This window comes from Mirounga angustirostris, unplaced genomic scaffold (assembly GCF_029215605.1).
Source record: "Mirounga angustirostris isolate CCGP_5_RB_7025 unplaced genomic scaffold, mMirAng1.0.hap1 SCAF_2, whole genome shotgun sequence".
NCBI lineage: Eukaryota > Metazoa > Chordata > Mammalia > Carnivora > Phocidae > Mirounga > Mirounga angustirostris.
The window spans coordinates 79,981,312-79,997,829 of record NW_026991710.1 but is presented as its reverse complement, the minus strand read 5'-3'; the positions used below and the strand labels follow the sequence as shown (position 1 = coordinate 79,997,829).

The 16,518-nt window shown below is 34.2% G+C and overlaps 1 protein-coding gene across 7 annotated transcripts in view; it reads right to left on the bottom strand.

Moving 5' to 3' along the window:
* Positions 1-16,518, bottom strand: part of RAP1GDS1 (Rap1 GTPase-GDP dissociation stimulator 1) — a 157,441-nt gene that overhangs the window by 80,500 nt on the left and 60,423 nt on the right. For 5 of the 7 annotated variants that reach the window (XR_008506558.2, XM_045880717.3, XM_045880720.3 and 2 more), the window contains exons 3-4: positions 12,680-12,802; positions 4,768-4,893 (exon numbers count right to left, since the gene is read on the bottom strand). Coding sequence is in view for 6 of the 7 variants with exons in the window: in XM_045880717.3 (XP_045736673.1) it covers positions 4,768-4,893; positions 12,680-12,802 (249 nt within the window). In the remaining variant the exon portion in view is untranslated. Of the gene's footprint in view, positions 1-4,767; positions 4,894-9,281; positions 9,672-12,621; positions 12,803-16,518 lie in introns of those variants that run through there. The other 2 variants (XM_045880721.3, XM_045880724.3) reach the window with 2 other exon arrangements.

Here is a 16,518-nt window from a genome sequence, read left to right as displayed (position 1 = left end):
ACAACAGATTAACTGTTAAAAGTTGAAGAATCTGATTTTTATACTTACTGGCTGATAATTCTATTTTACTCTAAAACTGAATACTGTAGAGGTGCCTGGGTGGCTAGGTCAGTTAAGTGTCTGCCTTCGGCTCAGGTCATTATCTCAGGGTCCTGGGATCGAGCCCCACATCAGGGTCCCTGCTCAGCAGAGAGCCTGCTTCTCCCTCTCCCTCTGCTGTTCCCCCTGCTTGTGCTCTCTTTGTCAAATAAATAAATAAAATCTTTAAAAAAAAATAATAAAACAATACTGTAAAAGGAGTGGGGTAAATATATGAACCTGCAAAACCCTTTAATAACATAATTAAATACTTAACCTAATTTATACCATTGAAATAAACATGTATTTTATTTTATTTTTTTATTTTTTTTTAAAGATTTTATTTATTTATTTGACAGAGAGAGGCACAGCGAGAGAGGGAACACAAGCAGGGGGAGTGGGAGAGGGAGAAGCAGGCTTCCCGCCGAGCAGGGAGCCCAATGCGGGGCTCGATCCCAGGACCCTGGGATCATGACCTGAGCCAAAGGCAGACGCTTAACGACTGAGCCACCCAGGTGCCCAATAAACATGTATTTTAAATGCCAGGCATAAATAGTTCCCTGTTAAATATAACTGCTGCAAATACACATTGCTTACTTAGGCAATTTCAAAGCATGCCTGTATTATATTAATACACACTTATCTAACCAACTTATATTACAAAATATTATAGAATTATTGCTAAGTATATTTTAGTATTTGCAACCAGAACAATGAATTCTTTATTTTTTACATAAAAATAGTGTAGCATAGTTATAATCACTAATATATATACATAGATCCATGCATATATTTGGTATCCTTTCCAATTACAATTGAAGTCAATGAAATAAATAATATTTATTTCACTTCATAAATACCGGCTTTGGCAAGCCCGATTATCACCTCATTTTGGAATATTTGTTTATTCATCAGTGAGCACGAATCCAATTTTCTTTATAGCATGTAAGATGGCATATTATATAAGCTCCCTAAGTGTGTATCTTTCCAATAACAGTATTAATTACATAATAAGCATTAATTTTATTTTTTGTAAACAGGCATTATTTGCTTAATTTTAATATGTATTAATTTGAATTGTGTATTAATTTTTCTGGAAGACACAAATATTTAATTTTGTCTAATCATTTTCTTCTAGGCCCTACTAAATAACTTTGAACAAGTATATCTAATATCTATTATTTCCTGACCTCAAGCAGTAACATCTGCAAACAGAAAACTCAGTCTCCAATCACCAATTTATCTTTACAAATTATAAATACAGCATGGGAATTTAACGTGAAGCTCTTTAGTACTATAAGACCATTTAACTACATCAGCAATTTAAAATATGCACAGCTATATAAACAAAACTAATCACTGAAAGAAGGGAATACTACAGAGATGGCCAAATAAGGAGGAAAAAAGAACTCTTTCTTTTTAATATCACCTCTGAGAGAAATGTATAATGAAACAGGCTGAAGGTATGCAATTCTGAAATTTAATACTACTTCTCTTTATTTAAAATTATATTCCCCAAGGTATCCCCAACAAAGCTTTGCTGATTCCTTCTAAATTGAAATACAATTTTTCTGTGATCTTTGATTTAAAGGATGTCAAACTTCTTATAAAAAGAGTTACTTGGCAAAGTTCAAGGCAAAAGAGCTATTTTAAAATGTTGCTTATTATCAGAAGTCTGTTTGGATACTTCGAAAGAGAAATCCATAAGTGAAGTACCTTTGCTGGCTCTTTGGGAGAACAGAAAAAAGACCAGACATTTTAAATGAAAAATGTTCTTACCCAGTGATTCTTTCATCTCTATATGCAAGAGAGAGACTGGGATTCAAACAGTTCATCAGCAACAAAGCCTCACTCCGACCCATTTAGCAGTTATATCAGCCTGCTACCTGATGTTATATAAGAGTTTCCTTCCATTCGGAAGAGTTCCTAAAATGGGTACTGTCAAAGCTGGTAAAACTGAAATCTGACCTACTTTTTTCAAAAGATTTCCATGGATTTTATGGCAAGTGTAATTCCTTTTACAATTGGAGCTCTCCTCCTTTCAAATAAACTGTGTTAACTGAAATATGCTAGCAACTGCTTTACTTTTTAAGGGTTAAAATATAAATCCATAAAATACATATATATTACTCAAATTTCTATTTCTAATAGTGAATGCCTTCTGGTGCTTTTTGCATACATTGGCTTTCATATCTATTGTAAGCCCAGTATCATTCTGAATAAACCTATGTTAAAAAATTCTCCATTTGGAGTACATCATAAAATATAAGTAAACTAATTAGTCTGACAGGAAAGTTTGATAAAACACAAATGTGAATTTTAAAACATATGTTACTTATAAGAAAAAGATTCCTTGTATTTATAAAGGTGTCATGCGGAGTTTTCAATCTTCCTTTTAAGAACAAAGCATTACATTCTTGAGAGGGAATAAGGTTAATTATTAAAATAGAAGCTATTAATACTTTTTTAAAAAGAGAAATCTAATTTCTGGGTTCTTTCAAACTCCCAATTGTCACAAAATATAATGAGAAATGCATTTCAAGTAAATTCACAAATCAGCCACACAGCATTATCATTTACAGATATAAAATATCATTCTTATAATTCAAATAAAAGTGCTATACTTTCCCTACAATTATTCTGAAAAAATCACTGAGAAGTTCACAGAGATTTAATTTCAAATGAAAGGAAAAGAAAGCATACAGGCTTATGGAAATTATATGCACAAGATAGCATGGCACAACGAACACATTTTTCACATGACTTACAATAATAAATCATTCCTTTTTAAGACTACTAACTTCATTTTCCTTCAACAAGGTTTACAAGTATAAAAAATGGCCTGTATTTGCTATGCTTAATTTTCTACTTAACTATAAATTACACTGAATTAAGTGAAAATGAAGTGGTTATAAATATTTATAAATAAATGAAACAAAAAAATTAACTTCATAGCCTAAAGCACATCCACAGACTTTATACTGTATACCTCATAAGAACAGAGCAGATACGATAAACACTATAATAATGGACTTTAGTTTCATCAAAATGATAATCTTATTAACTACACATTTATTACCCTAACTTCAAGGCTCCTTAGAGTACACAGGAAATAAATTACTCTGTGCCCATAAAAATCACAGCAATGAGACAAGAGATCAGTATGAGTGTTTCTTGTACTGTGCCAAAACTAAGGGAAAGTCCAGGAAAAAAGTACTCAAAACAGTTATTTCCTATGGTTAAAAAATGCATAATTTAAGAATAATTAAACAGAACAAGGATTAAAGAATACTTATGATAGACTTAAGCTCTAGTAATATACACAGAGGATAAGAATAAACATAGTAATGATCAATGCTCTCCAAATACATGCCATCAATCTTTGACTATAACTCTGTAGAGGCTTTTTTAGTATATATTGTTAAAATTAGTCATATAAAATATATCTTAAATGGTTCACTCTGGAAAGCTAATATTATAATAAGCCATGATGTTTAAAAAAATCCTATATAATAATGCAAAGTTATAAACATAAAGTACCAGAAGTTTATAAGTAAAGCTAATATCCTAGGATAAAAGGCACAGGAATGAAGGAACAGTAGATAAATTTATAACCAGTATTGGGGACTAGGAGCTATAAGCTAAAATTCATATTAAGACATCCACATCCTCAGATATAATATATAATGTTCCAGAAAAAGGAAAGAAGAATAAATGAGGCTGGCCTTACCATTAATGCTACAAATTATAACTGAAAAGTTGTAGTTTCAGTCTTTTTTCTACTTCTTTCTTTTACCATAAGTATGTTCATGACCTTATTTTCTATCTGGTTTACATGCACAAATAACTTTTTGAAGCACTGCCTATTATAAAAGGGCTATGTCTTTCGTGCATGACATCAATGGGGAAAATAAACAGTAAGAGTTATCCTAAATAAATAGAACTAAATTCCTAGGAGATTTTAAAGGTAAGTGTTAAAGTATGTGTTTTTGGCTCAGAAAATATAAGTCTAAGGAAAATCCAGGATAAGGCTAATTAAACTGAATATACTCAAGCTTTTTCTGTATTCTATTTACATAAATGTGGAGAGGAGAAGTAGAAAATTTTGTAATATACCCATACCCAAGTTCTTGCTTTCTCTCTATCTGGCAGAGCAGTGTATTATAGAAGGTCGTGAGGATGACAGTGTGACATTATGACAAATAGGAATGGAGTCAATGCAAATGCAGTGGGCCAATGTAACTTTTGAGAAGATGATGGTTTTTATGAATGGATATACTGAATTGCAAGTAATTAAAAATTTATTTGGACAGGCTTAGATACTTTAAAAAACTGTGTTCATAAGCATTCTCATTCAGAGACAGAACTTCAATAAAATCTAACTGAAAAGATAATATGTATTTTTTCTAAAACTAAAAGCCCCAATTTCTTAGAAATTGACTTACTTTCCTCCAAAAGTATTATTTGTGATAGCAGAGGAAAAGAATTCATTTCCTTAACTTCCTAGTTAAGAATGCTATGACCCAAATTTCTACTGGTTCTGCTGAGTAAGCAGAACTAAGTCATATTGGCTCATGTTAGTGTCTTAGTCTAAAAAAGACAGTGCTAACACTAAAAGTGAAATTGGTCTCAAAACCGTAATTCTTAAAAAAAAGTTTTTAAGTGTATCATTGATATTTCAACACTTACGGCTATCGTAACATATGTTTCCTAGAGCCCTGCCCGTTTGAAGTAGCACTTCCTGGTCTTTGCTAGTTAGCAGCTGCACCAGTGGTGAAATCAATCCAGCATCCACACATGGAATACGCATAAATTCTGAAAATAAGAGACATAGGTAATTAAAAATCTAAAAATTCACAATTTACATAATCATGTCCTTTAATAAAATACCTACCTACTATTAAAAGGTTTAAGATGGCTTACCATTTGAAGAATACATTCTGTTCAAAAGTACCATTATAACTCTACTAAATACTTAGTGAAATAAGTACACAAAATAAGTGGGGTCATATTTTTCTTTGTTGACAGTCTCTGTCATAAACCCAAAAGATTTTTTTTTTTTTTAAAGATTTTATTTATTTATTTGAGAGAGAGAGAGAATGAGAGACAGAGAGCACGAGAGGGAGGAGGGTCAGAGGGAGAAGCAGACTCCCCGCCGAGCAGGGAGCCCAATGCGGGACTCGATCCCGGGACTCCAGGATCATGACCTGAGCCGAAGGCAGTCGCTCAACCAACTGAGCCACCCAGGCGCCCCAACCCAAAAGATTTTTAATTAACTTTCATTATACCTAATTGATCACTATCTTCTCATAGTAATGAATGTGCTTGGGAAGCAATATATGATGACGGAAACACTGGCAATGTTCTTTCCATGAACGTGATAATTAAAGTACTACAGTTATAAACTAAGCCATCAAATTGTGCAAATTTTCACATGTTCTCGCTCTCTTTTTTCACTGTATGTTCTCTAAAAAGACGAAATATTTTTTAAAGGTTCAAGTGTATCATTACAAATAATAGGTCCTGGGGCGCCTGGGTGGCTCAGTTGTTAAGCGTCTGCCTTCGGCTCAGGTCATGATCCCTGGGTCCTGGGATCGAGCCCCGCATCGGGCTCCCAGCTCCGCAGGAAGCCTGCTTCTCCCTCTCCCATTCAGAGTGATAGTCACAGTGTTCCCTCTCTTGCTGTGTCTCTCTCTGTCACATAAATAAAAAAAAAAAATCTTTAAAAAAAACCAAAAAACAAATTATAGGTCCTTTTCAGTGGCTAAGACCTAGTAAAATAATCTATTCCTTAATTCCTACTCTTTATTTTTATGGATCACTCACATCTGCTGTTATACCCACACATTCATAGGTCTCAAGTACCAAATGTTAAGTTTTCTTATACTTCCAACTCATTTTTCATTAGTTCTATAGTAAATCTTTCTCAAATTTATTGTCCCCCAATGATATCATAGTCATGATGACTAGACATAAAAACTTTTTTACAGTGTCTCATGATGGACTACTACAAAATTAAAGGATAATAATGATATCCAATTAATGCAAGTTCTCCAAATAATATGAGAACTATCATTTTGGACATCATGACTTACTATAGGATGTACTAGTCAAGGAACTTAGTCAACACAGACCTAATTCCTCAACCTATAACCCATCCTACTAAATAAAAAAATCATTGTCTATTCACTATTACTTTCAAGGCAGTCAACTCCTTAGTTTGTTCCACCAGTACCATCATAAGAAATCTTCCCTCTCTTTTTTCCCTCATTTTCAAATTCCTAGAGCACATCATATAGGGCCGTTATGTGAGCTGTTACCACTGAAACAACTTCTTTTCCCCATGACATAGCTATGAATCACAGAGGTATTCCTCTATACCTAAACAAAGGATTGCATTCCTATTACATCTCTTACTTACTTACCATTGTATTATTGAAAACTCTCTGTAATTTAAACTTCCAAGATTTAAGAAGTACTTCTTACTTCTAAAGTTAATCTTCAAGTCTACTGTTGATGTTTGTTTGTTTGTTTGTTTTAACTCCCTATTGGGAGTTTTCCCTATTGGGAAAACGATTTATGCTATACATACTTTCAAGAATTCAATGACCATCTTCTATAGGGGATGACACATCAATCTACTTGTCTACCTCTTAAGTTAATGATCACTTTAGGATCTTTATATATTTCAAATCTTAAAATAACATGTCACCAACTCAAATTAATCAATTTAAAGATAGATATTCATTATCTTTCCTACCTTTCCCTATGCCTAGTTTCCAACAGTGACGTAACTACTAAAATAAGAAATTTAGGAATAGTCTGATTTGCACTCTTATTTCATAAATGGAACCTGTTATTATATTTTATTGTTTTGCTTGTTTGGTTTGTTGTTGCTATTCTTCAGGTGATGGCAACACTGATGAGCTACTATTTTTCTTTGCTTTGATGCTCTAATGGTCTATATGATACCAACATATCTTTCAAAATTCTGATGGTACAATCAATAGTTCCAGTTATTCTTGAAATGATAGAGAATAAATAATACAGAAAAACTGCAGAATCAAATAAAACTGTTCTGAACTGTTTTTTTTTATACAAAAGCATACAAACACCATATTATAGGTCAATTGTGCCTCAATTTTTTTAAAAAAGCACATAAAAGTAAAATAAAACTAATATATTCCTCAGTTTTCAATGTAAAGGCAATACTGCCAGTCCCTGGAAAAAGTAAACTCCCTTCTAAAACCTTCTGATTTTCAGTCAGTTTGCTTTTTAACTGAGGAGTGCAGCCCTCTTTAGTTTTTCTTTTTTTTTTAAAGATTTTATTTATTTATTTGACAGAGAAAGACACAGCAAGAGAGGGAACACAAGCAGGGGGAGTGGGAGAGGGAGAAGCAGGCTTCTTGTAGGCTCGATCCCAGGACCCTGGGATCATGACCTGAGCCGAAGGCAGACGCTTAACGACTGAGCCACCCAGGCGCCCTTTAGCTAGTTTTAAAGACATGAAGTTACCTACTTTACATGGATAGATATAAAAACATACCAGGAACTTATAAGGAATATGTTTAAAATATATTTCATTATATATTATTTATTTATATATATTATATATATAATGTTATAGAAGCTACAGAATGAGTGGCTGTGACAGTCATCCTTGTTCAAAGGGATTGCCACTACCCACATCCCTAGTTCCTACTACATAAGCCTGTTACCTGATCATAGCTGGTTAGACTCTGACTCGAGTCCAGACTATATACAGGGTGGCCAATAGCCTATCAGATGTTCTAGTTCAAAAAATCTGCTAAACAGGACAACAGCAATGAACTTAAAAAAAAAAAAAAAAAAAAAGTCAGATCCTCTCTTGGTAATTTGAACTCCGGAGAACCGAAAAGTTCCTGGGGAATGAGGGAAGGACTGTCAGGCTAAGGCTCAAAGTAAGATACATACAGAATGATAGTGAGTGAAGAAACCAAAGTCAGTGGAAGCCATTATGCAACAGAAGGCAGAAACCACTAAGTACTTGTATGCTTCTATGTGTGTCTATACAAGATAAAATTCATTTTGTTTTTTGCATAATGTGTGGACTTCAATATAGAAATTCAATATAGAGGTTCAAGGAATAGGCATTGCTCTATCTCAATATCAACCCAAATTCATTAACATAAAGTTGATTTCTACTGAAGAGTATTTTTTTTCCTTTGTAGTGAAACACTCAATAAATGCTTGATAGAATATTTCTATTTCTTTCTGAATCCAGTATTCCTTTCTTTTTTGCTTTTACTTTCCCAAATCTACTAGAATTATATACTCATTCAGCATCATCATGAAGTACAGCACTGTGATGAAAATCAAAAATAGTTTTTTTATAAAATCTACTTTTTATAATCTGCTTATCAAATATTAAAAGCCTTACATATACATACTTTCCCCATTTTCAGCTGCCTGAAGCACCCAAATCTATTTTATTAAAACTTTTTTAACTCTATAAGCCAAATAAAAACACTGAGTGTTAGAGTCTACCTTAATGTTAGACTAAATAGTAATGTATATTCAGAGTTTGAATTTTCTCTAATAAGCTTCCTATTATTATTAACTCTTAACTTTTTATGGTTTTTTTTGGAAGAACAAGGACAACTATGAGGCATGAATACATAAGAACCAGTGACTTTTATACATAGGTTGCTGAATTGACATTTTTCATTTATACTGTATTGCCTTTTGTTAAAAAATAAAAGTCAATACTGGTAACTGTAACTAATTCTTACAAAATGACTGAGGTTAAACTTCCAACACTGCAATATCAAGGTATACTTAAAGCTAGCTACCTGACAACCTGGTGAATTTCTCTGGTTGGGGGGATAGTATCAATTTTATTCAACAACTTTTCTAGAGCATACATATATTTAATACTAAAATAAACATATCTTTGTTATGGAGTAGAGGACAAAATTAAAGCAAATAAATTTACAAGACAAAGCAGGAGACTTCCCTGTTTCTAGTGGTGGCCTCTCTAGCTCATCCTGGGTGTACACTTAAACTCTTTTGTTCAGAGCATTCTAGGGGAAAAGTTTCATAAACACTTACAATCTGATAAAGCACAGACTGGGGGGAAAAGGCATAATATTGATCCAAATTACTGATTCTGTATTACTTTAGACTGCAATTTGGTTCTCAAGCTTTATAGGCATGAGAATCACCTGGAAGACTTGTTAAAACAGACGGCAGGCAGGTCCCAGTCCTAGAGTTCCTGATTCAGTAGGTCTAAGTGGGAGGATCCAAGAATTTGTATCCTAATCAGTTTTTAGTGAATCTGATGCTGATGGTCCAAGGCAGGCAACTATTGTTTTGGAGGACTAGATGAAGAGATACAAAGTAGTTCACCTTTTGTTGCTTTTTACACATTTTAACTTCATTTATCAGCCTAATCTTTCAGGTCATATGCTGCTAACCCTGCATTCAGACCACTAGTACACTTTCCACTTCTATCATAAAATCTCATTTCCTGAAGAGAAGTAAAGCAGAAGACACAAAGCGAAGCATAAATTCCAACTATTATCACCTAAGTGTTTGAATCGCAGCTGTACCACCTACTAGCTGTAAAGACAGCCAAGATATTTAACCTGTTTTCTCATGTGCATAAAATAAAACTATAATTATTATATTATATATTACAAAATATAAAATATTATATAATTATTATAAAATAATCCTATAATTTATGCTCATAGCTATGCTCCCACATTAAACCTGCCCATGAAACTTCTTGCTAATCCTCTGGATTTTGAACATTAGTACAGTCAGGTATGTTGATTTTTAGAGGGTTTTCTGGATGTGCAAGTGTAAACGTAATTATATTTTTAGATTAACCTGAATCTAAGAAGTATATGCTAATATTTCTCCCCTGTAGTTACATAAAATGTGCAGCAGAGTGAAGATGAACAAATCAACTTCCAATCTCTTTTTAACTCTGGTTCATATAATCTTTTTTTCATTGTCAAGTTCCTAACAAGAAGACAAGCCCAATCAATGTACTCTGTTGGATCATGCTATATTTCTGAAGATATTATTTGTTTTTAAAAGAAGATTCTAATTCACTTTCTCAGCCAATCACTTACAAACACAATGTGGTGATTAAGCAAGAAATAAGTATTTAAATGTATTCTATTTATTTTAATCAGTAGAGGTTAGTGATATGCCATAACAAGCCTCTGATTAGAAGCATAAATTCTAAAAATTCTATTATGTCTTTACAACGTAGCTGTCATCCATTAGAGTGTTACTAGCAGCAACCTATAGCAGGAGAATTATCACAAAACTGTGACAAAGTATTGTAAGGACTGATATTATTAAGTAAGATCATAGAGGAATGAAAATTCATTTCACAAAAATTTACTATCCGAAATTTCTGAATCTATGTTATAATTAGTATGTAGACTCATTCTAAAAAGGTTTTAAGAAAAAAAATTGATTTCTGGAAATGTATACTGTAATTCCCATGAAGTTAAAAAATGAACCACCTAGGGGTGCCTGGGTGGCTCAGTTGGTTAAGCGACTGCCTTCGGCTCAGGTCATGATCCTGGAATCCCGGGATCGAGTCCCGCATCGGGCTCCCTGCTCAGCAGGGAGTCTGCTTCTCCCTCTGACCCTCCTCCCTCTCATGATCTCTGTCTCTCATTCTCTCTCTCTCAAATAAATAAATAAAATCTTTAAAAAAAAAAAAAAAAGGAAATAGCAGGCTCTATTTCATATTAGGAAGCATTTGACATGTGAATAGAGTATTAATGTTAGTTTTTTTTTGAGCTGCTCAAAGAACCATGAAATGAGATAGATAAGAGGTGATTATGGGGCGCCTGGGTGGCTCAGATGGTTGGGCGACTGCCTTCGGCTCAGGTCATGATCCTGGAGTCCTGGGATCGAGTCCTGCATCGGGCTCCCTGCTCGGCGGGGAGTCTGCTTCTCCTTCTGACCCTCTTCCCTCTCATGCTCTCTCTCATTCTCTCTAAAATAAATAAATAAAATCTTAAAAAAAAAATTGAACCACCTGATCTTAAAAATCAAGCTGTATTGCATCTAAGAATAGATGCAGGTAATCGCTGGTCTAGGTTAACAAATACCGTCTAGAGGGGTTCCATTCTCAAACTAGATCTGCTTCAGGAGTTCTTTGTTATCCCGAGATAATCACTGTCTATTCAGAGCAGTTCAAATCTGCTTGAAGTACACTAAATACTCCCCTACCACTAGGAATCTGAACAGTTATGACCAGCTTGAATCCAAAGCACAGCATAATGATTATGTAATTACAGTAGCTTACACATGACATACAAACAACAAGTGGCCAATTTTCATTTAACAACCAAAAAATGATTTACCAATACAGAACCTCATTGGAATCTGAAAGACATTTTGAGAACCTCTAAACAAATGAAAAAATTCCACTGCAATTTTTTTTTTTTTTTTTTTTTTTTTGGTAACACACATGAACAAATTGTCTTACTGGGCCAAAAAACAACACATACTGGTACTTTACAATGCCACCTGCCATACTGATTACACAAATGAAGCCAGAATTTTAAAAATTTCTTCTCTTTATAATATATGCAAATTGCTAAAATAAAAGTCCTAAAAATAATACCAAATTTCAAAAATCGAGGCATGCTAAAGATATTACATTAAGTATGGCCTTCCCTTATGCTTAAAAACTGCTTTAAGAAGTCAGTGTTTTTCTCAAACTGAATTAAAATCACGTGCAGGGGCTCCTGGGTGGCTCAGTTGGTTGGGCGACTGCCTTCGGCTCAGGTCATGATCCTGGAGTCCCGGGATCGAGTCCCGCATCGGGCTCCCTGCTTGGCAGGGAGTTTGCTTCTCCCTCTGACCCTCCCCACTCTCATGTGCTTGCTCTCTCTCTCTCATTCTCTCTCTTTCAAATAAGTAAATAAAATCTTAAAAAAAAAAAAAAAAACACATGCAGATATTTCTGGTAAAATACAGTTCTTCCAAAGAATCTCTCATTAGATAGAAACCATCTCTAATAGGATGGATTAGCTATTACACAATCTAAATTTTGCTGTCATTGCTGTTTTTCCATAGTATTCTTACATAGAGATTTAAGAAATAAATGTGTCCCACGTAGGTGAGTGCAGGAAACAGAACATAAATTCCAGCTGCAGTGCTGCAGTCAGGTGCCAGGTGCCAATGTTAGGAGAATAGGTCAGACCCCCCACCTCCCTGAAAAGAAGGGGAAATTTATCTGGGTATAATACAAACCAACATACACACTGGAAAAGGTGAGCTCTCCCGTGACAATTAAGATGAATGACTCAGTGGCAAGCTCAAGAATCCTATTACCAAAGACATCCATGACACAGGTGTGGCTTTCCTTTAACTCTACTCTGCAGGAATGGAAATGTGAATAGAATGACTATAACTATAGTCATTTTCAACAATTACATGGTAAAAAGTCAAAGAAAAGAGAAATAAAAAGAAATGGACAATGTCTAATCTACAAAATTAAAACATAAATTAATAAAACATACTGACAAGTGAGGTGTAAAACTGAAGATGTTCCCAGCAGAAAAGTTCTTGAGGAAAGCCTCACCATTTTTGGCTACTTCTGCTATGATGTTAGCTACTTTGGCTGTGCAGGAAGACTGTGGAATCAACAGACTTGCAAACAGCTGAAGTATTCCACTTCCTTGGATTTTTTCACTCGTTTCCATATCTGAAAGAGATACATACAAAGAACTTAAATGAAAATCTTCAACAGTAATATGACTTTATCTATATACATTTATATAAATATATATTTATAATCTTCAGTTAAAAACAAGCTGCTTTTACCTTGAGTTTTTATTTGCACAAAACACTTTCTAATACAATGTTTTGTCTATCGAAAGTCAGATTATAAAGGAATCTTTTCTGAATATACCATTTGTACACCATATTTACTCTTCAATGTTAGTTCTAATCTGGTCTATTCAGACTAGGAATGCTTTTTTTCTACTTCCCTTCTGAATTCTTAATGGCAATATCATTATATATGTAATTTCTATGGTTTCCTACAATGCTATAGTAATTTTTAATGACAGTTAAGTGAGCAAAAAACTCACCTTATGTCATTTCATATGGAATCATACAGAGGAGACTATATAGTTCCCATGACTACTATGTTTTTCATATAACCCATTCAAATGCCACTAATGAAGAAGAGAAATAGTAAACAGCAATAAGGCCATGGTGTTCAGAACTCTATTTGTTGATATAGAAATATAAGAGTCCCCTACTTCTTTCTTTCTCTTCTTTGTTAAAATACAAATAACTTTTCTATGAAACCAAGCCACTCATGTACCTGTTATTGAAAGCATGACCTATTAAAAGACAGTAAGAACACTGGAATGATGATGGAAGTAAAGAAAAACTCAAGGAAATAAAACTTAAAATTACTATTTGATTCTAAACAATGAAGAGGAATGGCATGTATTTAGAGAGTTATAAAGCTCATTAAAACATCCAATTTAAATTCAGTCCCCTATATCCTTTACATCCTTTGGATATACATACAAATTAAGAGGGAACTCTAAAGACTGCTTGTTAAGTAAATGGCAGCTGTTGTGATCAACACAGAATAGGAAAATCATTTTTAATAATTTGAGAGTCTACCCCCCCCCAATAATGTATTTCTTTATAGTAAGTACTGATTGTTTAGTATAGTGTTTTTCAAATTGTGGGTCCCAATCCATTAGGAACTCTGGCTTGGTGAACAAGAACCAGTAATTTCTTACAAAGAGAAACAAAATTAACATCTGCAACAACAACAAAATAGAAAAAAATTTTGCCCATAATAAGGTAAAACAGTGCAACTTTGGTTTGAACTACATGTATGCACATGTACTACTCCATGTAAAATGTATTTCTAATTATAGGGTCTGGTCAAAAAAGTTAAAAACCACTGTTCTGTGCACCCCTTGACTATGCAGGATTCTGAGCTAAAGAACCTTTAACACTCTCTTAACATTATCAAAAGAAGTTGGAACTGTGAAATGGTTCTGAAGAAATAGAAAGCTATATGGAAAATTATACTTCCATGGATTTATTACCTTAAAACAAGTTATTTGCAACTGGTTATCTGTGTGCTCACCTAAGACATTAGTACTATAGATGAAGTAACCAAGATTATCCCATGTTGAAACTCCATCTATGCACTTCCTGTTGCTATCATAAGCCTAGTACATTTTCATACAGCAAATATTATTTTAGTTTCTTATATTTATGTAGTAAAATAAAAAGGAAATTTTGGAGATACTTTAAAATAACGCTATTTATTAAGTGAAGAAACAGAGCCCAGAAAAATGAAGTAAACTTGTCTAAAGTCACTAATCATAGAGAATAAATAGCTACTTCAGATTCTATGACACTAACAAATTGACATGTGTTTTACCTGGCATCCACTGGTTTTTGGTTTTGTTTTTTTAGAACAGAAAACTTAAGCATGAATAGAGAAACCTACCCTTCTGTGTGCAGTTTCTATGTTTCTCATAATTCAGATTATTACAAACATAAACTACCCATGATGGGACTTAAACACAGAAGCTGTCCTTTCAGCAAGGACAATTTTATATATGTATAAAATATAATGTGATGTTTTGCTTTTATTGTGTTTCTTGGACTAAAAAATAAGTTTTTAAGATACCACCTGAAAATCGGACACCAAATTTCCATTACTTGATTTTTTTCCCCTAAGAAGCCAAAAAGAACTGAACTCAATTTGCCATATTAAAATCCTTCCTTTTCTGACCATTGCTACCAGAAGATGTATAACCCCAGAATGCTGGGGCAGACTGCCCCAGGGGTCTTGTCCCACCATCTGCTGATGCTGGGATGACAGCAAGAGTCTGGCATAAGGCATGAATCATGATTAGATGTGAAGCTGAGGCATTTGTGTGTGTGGAGGCGAGCAGTTAAGTGCAAATCACCCATGCATGTCTCATCTTAACCATAACTGAAAGAATGACTTAACATCAGAGCTAAACACTAGGGGCAAGGGGGGAAAAGGAAACAAAAACAATACCAACGCCTTACATTCTGATGCGTCTTGCCACAGTTTACAATCCAAGAAATTGGGAAAATAGCTATACTAAAATGAATGAAGATTTGGGAACAGTATTTTTTTAATGCTATTGGCAGAGAAATAAAAGGGAAAAACAATTTTTTTTTCATATAAACCTGGTATACAATTTAGAAAAATCTAACAGGAATTCTATTAACCAGCTAGCATATGGATTTCTTTGTAAGTTTCAAATTTAAATTAAACAGCTGAGAATTATCTTCTTTCCTTTGGCACAGAAACATAACCAAATACTGCTTATCACTAAAATGCCCTGTACAATAAATAATTACAAAGTTTCAGTCTCATTTCATATATACTTTCTGCACTGGCATTCTATTGCATCTCAAAAGGTGTATTTATCTGTGACTAAAAGATGTTCTCAGATATCTGTGAGCACTCTTCAAATAATTTTAAATGAACATTAAGAAGTAGTCAGTGGATAGTGTTTGCAATTTAAATGACTACTTGTAAAGAAATCATGCACTGTGATCAGTTTTTTTTTTTAAAGGTAGACTTTTCATTATCTTTAGCCAGACTACTATTGACATTTTAACTACGCTCTTTTATTTATTTTTTTTAAAGATTTTATTTATTTATTTGAGAGAGAGAGAGTGAGAGAGAGCATGAGAGGGGAGAGGGTCAGAGGGAGAAGCAGACTCCCCACTGAGCAGGGAGCCCGATGTGGGACTCGATCCTGGGACTCCAGGATCACGACCTGAGCTGAAGGCAGTTGCCTAACCAACCGAGCCACCCAGGCGCCCTTAACTACGCTCTTTTAAATGTTTGTAGGAATCAATTCAACATCTTTCTCCCCCTTCACATTTAGGTGCGGTCATAAAAATGTTTGAGTATGCCTACAAATTAAAGACAGCTGGCAGACCTTGAATTTTGAAGGACCCATATATGAAGGACAATTGCTACTCTACAGTAATATCTGTGGGAGTGACTGCAGGAGTCTTATCCATCACAGTGGCCTTGCAGCTCTACAAGCACTCATTCTGTCCCTGCAGTCCTATGTCCACACTCCACCTGACCTCTTGATGGCAAGGAGGCAACTTAGTTATGAAACTGCCAGTGAAAGAAAGAACAAGAAAAGTGGGCGATCGGGTCAGAGAAACTTGAAAGAAGAGTAAATCAAGAAGCCAGGATACAATGCCATACAATGACATCTAGGAGAAGTTAAAGCACTACTCATAGAATTTCTCAAGGCCAATAAATAACCCAGTGGAAGAGAGCAAGTGGAATGACAAGGAACCCATAATTCCTTCTAGAAAGACTAAAGTTCCCAACAAAGCTGCTAAGTAAATACGTTAAAATAACTGGCTTTACAG